Source organism: Anastrepha obliqua, chromosome 2 (genome assembly GCF_027943255.1).
Source record: "Anastrepha obliqua isolate idAnaObli1 chromosome 2, idAnaObli1_1.0, whole genome shotgun sequence".
Classification (NCBI taxonomy): Eukaryota; Metazoa; Arthropoda; class Insecta; order Diptera; family Tephritidae; genus Anastrepha; species Anastrepha obliqua.
The window spans coordinates 20,042,370-20,050,970 of NC_072893.1; the positions used below are offsets into that span (position 1 = coordinate 20,042,370).

General features: G+C 33.3%; 1 protein-coding gene across 1 annotated transcript; it reads left to right on the plus strand.

The window, feature by feature from the left end:
- The first annotated feature begins 6,572 nt into the window (after positions 1–6,572).
- On the plus strand, positions 6,573–8,384 carry LOC129239253 (uncharacterized). The gene is made up of 4 exons (XM_054874620.1): positions 6,573–6,770; positions 6,927–7,135; positions 7,205–7,400; positions 7,473–8,384. Exons 1-4 carry the CDS (start codon positions 6,692–6,694, stop codon positions 7,757–7,759), a joined length of 771 nt encoding a protein of 256 aa, XP_054730595.1. The 5' UTR covers positions 6,573–6,691; the 3' UTR covers positions 7,760–8,384.
- The last annotated feature ends 217 nt before the right edge of the window (positions 8,385–8,601 follow it).

Here is an 8,601-nt window from a genome sequence, read left to right on the forward strand (position 1 = left end):
ACAAATGAGCAAGGTAACGGCAATGAGCAAGGCAACGACAAATGAGCAAGGTAACACTAATGAGCAAGGTAACGACACATTTCTTCGTGCGTGCAGCCGGCTAAATCGAATTATAAGACGTTATCACGTCAAAAAAATTACTAAAAAACATTTTTATCACTTCACGTGGAATCGCTTCTATGTTCAATTTCAAAGTTTGTTCTTTCCAATAAAATGCAATAAAAAATATTCACGCGTCCTTTATTTATAGGAGAATTAAGTTCCCAAAGGTAGATGGACAACCCTGTATAACAATTAAAAATGATGTAATTGATTGCAAAAACTGTAACACTGGTTTTCACAGCGTGCAAAAAAGTGCGGCCCAATGCTTTGTTTTGTTTTGAAATATTTTCAAGCCAAATAGTAGCTTTGAACACGGACCTGCGTTTACGTTGGTGACTGTGAGCACCATTACAGTATCGGCGCTATAACCACCATTCACAATTTCAGTAAACTGCAATATGTATTGAATTTTCTCTTTGTTGAATTCCATTGATAACACCCTGTAACTCACAGCTGAATGGAGCAAACAAAAATCAGCAATATGAAATGCCACTTTGCCCACGAGCTTAAACAGCCATCTCTTTCTCCAAACTAATATTTTTAATAAATTGGGAATAAAGAAATCTATATCAAATCTAAAAATGGGATACTGATATTTCGAATTTGTGCATTTTTATATTGTAACTAGCGGACCCTCTGCCTGCTTCGCTAGGCATATCAAAATTAGAAATGAATAATGAACACTCGATTTAGATTCACTCTATGTGTATTTATTCTTTTTTTACAATATAAAATTAATGTTAATTTTAAACTTAAACTAACGCAAACCTTTTTCGTAAACTACATTTTTTGTTTTGCCCTACACGTGAACATGATACATATAATTGTCCGTGGGAGAAGCATGCATATTCTAAGTCAATTCCGCATAATTCCAGCGATTGTCCTTGTGCTTTGTTTATTGTCATTGCAAATGCAAGACGTATTGGAAATTGCAATCTTTTGAAGTCAAAAGCTAAATCTGGTGGAATCGGCGGAATACGCGGAATCAATATGTCTTCACCTTTGAATTTTCCTTTTAAAATTGTTGCTTCAATAAGATTATTAATGACCTTTTTGCTTCTGCTAATCTGCTAAGTAAAATAATTGGTGCACCAACTTTAAATTGTAAGCGATGAGCCGGCAGTCCAGGTAAATCCAAGGAATTTACAAATTCTGTTGAATAATTTACAGCGTCATCTTGATTTATAACTGTATCAATTGATTTAAATGTTACAATCTCACCAGGCATATCATTTAAAATATTCGCATTCAATTGACGAACATCCTTATTTTTCGCAGCCAGTATTGCTCTTTCAGCTAACCAATTGTGATTTTGATAATTTTGCGCAATATTTGGAAAAACACTTGAAACTAATTCTTGTTTTGTGTGTGCAAAATTACAAAAATTATCTGGCAAAGTGATTAAGCCAATAGCAGCATCAATAGGAATTTGTCCATTTCCTATCTTCAGAAGTTGTCTTGAAAATTCGTCAGCCGATGCATAATTTTGCAAATAAACTCACAGATTTGTTTTCAAAGTCAAAGTTTTTACGTGCCTCCATAAATGGGATGTCTTTAAACATGCTTTTAATTCACCTGCTGGTGTTGAACGGGGAATTATTGGCAAATTTTGACGAAAATCACCAGACAATAATATTAAAGCACCACCAAATATTTCTTGATTATTACGTAAATCTTTCAAAGTTCTTTCCAATGCTTCCACTGATTTTTTATGTGCCATTGCACATTCATCCCACATATTTAATTTGCATTGTTGCAAAACTCTTCCCATTCCAGTAAGTAATATAATTTTCTTTTTTCTATTGTTGAAATTAAATTTCTAATTCTTTTGGCCGCATAAGTTGATTTCCAATAAGTTAAAACAAAATAATTGAAAAGTAATGAATTTAATAAAAAAAAACATGAAAAACTTACAATGTGCATTACAATCGCTAACAACAACAACGAAACCACAGTTTTTTTATTTTCACTGATTATTAAAATTTTACGCACAATATATTTTATTTTTATAAATTTTTTCCCAAAAAAAAAACAACAATGAAAAACACACTCATATTTGCTATTTTAGTTGTTAAATGAAAATGTGTTTCAGGTACTTTTTAATGTTGCAACTACTCTTTGACTTTGAAACTGCTTACACTCACAAAATAATCCAACTCTTTTAAACACACATACAAATATAATTATTTATTTTGGGTTTCCCACTCGTCAAAGCAGCACATAAGGTTGCATTATTTAATTATTACCTAATACAAACTTGTTGTCTTTTAACAATGATAATATTACTATGTGAAATCAAGTAAATATGCATTTTTGTATTATATCCTGAGCATTTGTCTTCAGCGCTATACCAATGCTCGAACACTTGGAGCATGAAATTTACAGAAGAATTGTATATTAACAGAAATGCCTGAGAGCGCTATTTTAGTTATACCTGCTTTTAGGCATTTATCTCGTAAACGTACCTTTGCCCATATAAAATTGTCTACGTAAATGCATGAAAAAAGTGTTAGCATAACTTTTTCGAGTATATGTGTATACATGCAGGAGGATTTATTTTTTACATTTTGCTCGTCGGCTTTCGCGTTTTCTTTTCTTGGTTTTAGACTTTCACCACAGAAAAATTACGCAAACCCATGAACAAAGTTATACTAATAGAAACCTGATCTTAATACTCGAGCTACCATCAAATTAACACATTTTATTTTTGAAAAGAACATTTATGGCGACTGTCGATCCATATGATGGATTTCAAAAAATGTATGGATTCAACCGCTGAATAATTTCGTATATTTTAAATCCATCTAAACTTTTACATTTGAGCATTTATATACATATATGTATTTAACATTTAATTTAAGTAATCGTTTCAATATTTGTCCAAAAACTTTGAGCTTCGAAAAATACAGGCTTATGGTTATTAATGGAATCAAATATAATAATATATTTAACGAATTTTTATTTTATCTAAATCATAAAACGTTCAAATGAAGCTCAAAATATTTTTCCAGTTAAAAAAAAAGCAATGTGCTTTGATGCCGCGTCACGCATGCTTAAAAAGGAAAGAAAAGAGAGGACAACTATTGCGTTACGAATAATACAGTCGCATACGGCACCCGACATCGAAACAATGTTATTCATGACTGTGTATATTCTATTCATTCGCGTGTATTTTCATTCCGTATACGTAATGTCCGCATAAGGGAAACACGCAAATATTGTATTTTTCACACTTACACAACGCACGCATACTTTTACCGATTTCTTTAAAACTTCACATAAACCATCTATGGACCAATACCAATGATCTGTGAAAGTTTGATTGAAATCGGTGAATGCGTTTAGGCGTGAATCGGCGACTAACGAACACAAAAAAACGTCTCCATTTTTATATATAAGATTACTACTACTTATGTGCGAACACATATATTTAGTTATAGAGTATTAAAACTACTTAGTAATTATAAGCTAAAATTATTGTAGAAATAAGCTATGCTAATTTTTGTTTGCTTAGAAAAATTTAATATTTCTCGTAATAGTTTTGTTAATATATTATTATTTTAAAATCCAAATTTACCATAAATAAATAGCTTTACACCAAAATTATGCTATAATGATTAAATAACTTTTCCTGTTTTAATTAACAGTTCAATTCAAAGGCCACTCCAGCCAATAACTTAGCTCTTAAATACAATAATTATTGTAAATGATTATATAATTGAAGTGGAGCCGCGAATAACGTTTTAAAAGCCATTTTTTTCAAAGCGTGTTTTTCTGCAGATTTCCGTTACTATTACCCTCTTGCATCTCTAAAGCATCAAATAAGTTAAAATTTCGGACCATAAGGCATTTAAAAAGCAATTAGAAGAAGTCAGTCCGTGGAAGAACGTTGTAAGTTACACGCAAAATGACACGATCTCAATTGTCAAAGGAAATTGATAAGTGTAACAGAGGTACAAAAAGGAAATGTAATGTTGAAAAGTGGAGTGATAATAAAAACAAAAAGCTTAGAAATAGTGGAAATTCATATATAACCAAGAAAAACAAAAGTATCCCTCAAAAAAACGCCCCAGAACAAGTAATGTGGAAAAACGATTTAAGTGTACTTGCTGTAATTTTATTTTATTTATTGTTTTTATTTAGGTTTGTGATTGTCGTTGCTATTTCTATTGCGAAAAATTTAGTGTTAGTCAAATAAAGGACTATTTTGTCCAATTCTATGAAAAAAATGATAATGAACAAACGGTTTTTTTATCGTCTTTGATCGAATTGAGCTTTCTTCCATGTGATCGAGATTTTGCACTTATTGTAAAAAAAAAGAAAACTTCCCATCTTTTTATACCCGAAGATGTTTCTCTATTAATTGCATCTATGAGACAGTCGAATCCATTTAATGTACATCAAATGGATCTAAATGATTTTAAAAATTTTGACGCTCTCAAACAAAATTTATATAAGGATCCTAAATGCAAAATTACCGAAGCTAGATGGCTTCAGATTTCTACTGATGATCTAAACATACTAAGAGTACGAAAAAATCATAATGTAGCAGAAACATGGTCATGCGATAATTTGTATTAAACAAAAGCAGAACTTGAAAAATTTTGCGATGCCTCCACTTCGAAAGGAATACATTAGTATAAGTGATGACAAAAAAAGATCTCCTTGCAATGACGTCATACTTGCCTGAGAAGTACGCGGAGTTCTACTGCATTAAATAAAGATAGTATATAAACCTTTTACTTGAAAGAGCACACTTACACGATGGTTTTTTGCCCTATTTATGTAAAAGTGACCGTGAAAACATTCGTAAATAAATATTTGAAAAGAAGTAGACAAAAAATATAGGTTGAAAAGTTATTGTGTAAAAGAGCTTAAAGCTATATTCATATTGTAGTTTTTGGAATAATTTCATTTCTGTTTTGAACACATTTTTTTTGCGATAGTAACATTTTAAACGAGTTCCTAAAAACCGTATTGCTCAATAGAACAACGTTTTAAAACCCATCAGTATAGATTCTGTGCATAGTGGAAAAACGTTTTAACTGCTGTCGCGCTTGGAATATGAAACGTTTTTCCACTGAAAAAAATTGTAAAATAACCACTTACTTGTAATTCGCCTTAGACTCCAACTACATTTTATCCAAACTGGTCTTACAGTGAAGAGAGGAGCTGGAACTGCTCAGCCATTGGCTTGAAATTACTCTGATATGGGTTCTCGGTCATAGGAACATACGGGGCAATGAGATAGCGGATGAGCTAGCAAGAAAGGGCTCAACACTAGACATAGCAGAGGCGGTGGCAGTTTCCGCCCCACTGAACACACTAAAAGCATCTATTGCTTCACACTATCATGCTTTAGCCGAAAGAAGATGGAAGCAAATACCTACATGTATTACAACAAAAAACACATGGCCGTCATATAAAATCCAAAGGACGAAGGACCTGCTAGGACGTTCTCGGCCAAACATTTCACGCATCACTGCAATCCTTACAGGTCATTGGAAAGTAGGGGCTTATGCAGCTAGACTCAATCTACCCTTCAATCCTATCTGTAGAAGCTGTTAAGCAGAAGGGGCACTATTTATATGAATGTCCGGGGCTAGCCAGCGCACGACTCCGATCCTTCGGTAAGCCTTTCCTACAGCAAATTAAGGAGATCTCAGACATCGAGATAAAAGATTTGCTGTTATACTTGGACCTCACTAAATCGTCCCCTTAGTATTAAAATAGCCTATAAATTTTTTGATGTTTTGAGAAAATGAATTTCAAACTTTTTGTAAAAAGTAGCCCTCACTCAAATCTCGTTATGTCTGTAAATATTTATTATTTTTTGACTGACGTTTTGCCCCACTTTGTGGAACTAGAATTTGAGAAAATTTTGACCACATATAAAATCGACGATGGAGAATCCAAAAATTCAATAAAAAAATAATAGCCTATGAGCACATAGGCTATTGTTATACTAAGGGGACGAAATATGGATCTGACTTGGAAACAAAAAAAAAAAAAAATACATCATCACATGAGATAGTGGTAGTAAAACGGCGCTGGTCACTAATTAGGAGTATTTCATTGGAAATGTTCAACCACCTCAACAACAACAACAACTTGTAATTCGAAATTAAAATTCCCAAATTTTTTTTCGTATAAGTTATTAATGTCATTGTTTTGGACAAGCCAAAAATACAGGAACAAAAAACAGTAACAAAGCCTCCAAAAACGTTTGTTTTATTTCCTGTAAAAAACGATTTTGGCATTTACAACGTTATTCGCAGCTCCGCTTAAATTATTTTATTTTTATTTTATTATAAATATTTTATTTCCATCTAAATACAAAATTTATCAACCTCTACATTCAAATATTTGCGCAACAGTTTGCTTTCGCTACACAGCTCGCCAAACTGTTTGCTTCTTATTGGCATTTCCAACTGACAGCTACAACTGTCATTGTGTCCACACCTTTATTAGGGAGGTGTTCGTTTGTTTGTGTTGACAATAGTTGTAGTGAAGTTTATATTTCCATTACTGCATTTAATTCGAGTATTTTTTTATATATAAAAAGCAAACAGATTGCATAGCGAAAGAAATGCGCAACTTCTCGAAGCAACAGTCACAAGACACTGCCGACACGAGCATCGAAAAAGGCGACTACCCACGCGCTTCAAGTGAGTGGCGACGATGATGATGTACATCAAGAGGCAGCCGCCGTCGCAGCCCTAAACACTGATTCACCATATTGTTATTAAACAATTGTGGCCCATTATTTTATTCATATTTTAGTCAGTGCATGCATATAATTGAATATATTTAACTTCATTTAGATGGCGTGGTAATCGGTGGTGTGGTCACTTTTGTGGCCTACTTTTTCCTCATGATGGCCTTCTGCTCGCCCTACTGGATTGAGTCGTACGAAGAGACACATAGCAGCTTCAAAAATATGGGCTTGTGGGAATATTGTTTTAAGAATTTCGTATATCCGTATTATCAATTTCCGCGTCAATTCAATGGTTGTCACAATATTTTCAGCCACGTAAGTGGGAATGCTACAAATGCGATTTATATGAGCTATATTTTATTGAAAATTCGTTTTTTTTCGCAGGAATATTATGTTATAAGAGAATACTTGTTGCCGGGTTGGCTGATGGCTGTACAGGCATTCGTAACTTTGGCTTTCCTCTTGACATTCGCCGCTTTGGTACTTCTAGCGCTGGTTGTTATACGCCTACCATTGAAGGGTGTGCTACAGTATGAGTGGCTATTGATACGTATATCATATTTGTGTACTGCAAGCTCTTGTAAGTGAACCAAAAAAAAAGAAAACTATGAATTATCTGGAAATAACTATTTTAAATATTATTGCTTTGCAGCAATATTCCTGTTTCTCGCAGTATGCATTTTCGGTGGCTGTGCCTACCGTCGCGATTGGCTTATGTATCCCAAATTCAATGTACTCGGCTGGTCATATGCTGTAGCTGTTGTCTCTTTTATCACGCTTGGCGTCGGTTCTTTAATTTTACATCGCGAAGCACGTCATGCGTACGATTTGCGTGGCGAACAGAAAAATTTGGTTATGCAAATGGAAATGCAAGAGCCTGGCTATCAACCACCTAGGCATCATCACAGCACTTCGCGCAGTCTACACGGGTACATATAAGAAGAAGCGAAACGCAACATTTTCCATTCAATATTTTGTCTATTGCGAAACAATTTTAATTATGTGAGACAAAAGCATTCCGTTGCATATTGTCAAATTTTTCGAATGTTGCAATTTTCCATTGTAACAGTTTTCGTTTAGTTTTAAGCGTGTGTGTTCACAAATTGTAAATGTTAATTTCTTGCAATTTTTCTAACGATTTATGTAGAATCTCTTATAAGTGCACTGCGCAAACCGCCGTCCGGTAGCAACTGTGTTACTTAAATTTCGAGTCGGTAAATTTTCAATTAACTGCATTACCGACATTTTAAGCAAAGAAGTGCCTTAGATTCATAGTTGAATTCATCCACATTTAGCTAATTACTTGAAAACAACTTTTATACATACACATACATATGTATAATATATTTTATCTTCGTACCTTGAATATTTACAAAGACATCAATATAATGACAAACCGTCCAAAATTTTATATAAAGTACATACATACATCCATATGAAACACACTTTATACGTTAAAATATAAATTTATTTTAGTATGTAGTTCAATGTTCAATGCACCAATGATGCAACACTCTTGTATGCTCGAATATAACGTTTTTTTTTATAATAAAGTCACATTTTAACAAAATTTGTTTGGACATCTGTGGAGTTTACGCGCTATCGATATTAAGCGATTTCACCTTTCAGAAAGGAGATCTGAAACAAATGAATGGTACGATGAGGATTGCCGCAAAGCAAATAATATAAAGCAGTAAGCGAGAAAAGCATACGTCGAAAGATGTTCGAGAGCAAACTTTCTTGAATACCAAAACAAGAAAAAATAAGTCAAAAAGATAATA

Bases quoted from the DNA above. Each gene is read 5' to 3' on its own strand.
- LOC129239253 (XM_054874620.1), top strand. From the start codon at position 6,692: ATGCGCAACTTCTCGAAGCAACAGTCACAAGACACTGCCGACACGAGC. The intron at 7,136-7,204 runs GTAAGTGGGAAT...TTTTTTTCGCAG, and splicing joins GTCACAATATTTTCAGCCAC to GAATATTATGTTATAAGAGA. The intron at 7,401-7,472 runs GTAAGTGAACCA...ATTGCTTTGCAG, and splicing joins TTTGTGTACTGCAAGCTCTT to CAATATTCCTGTTTCTCGCA.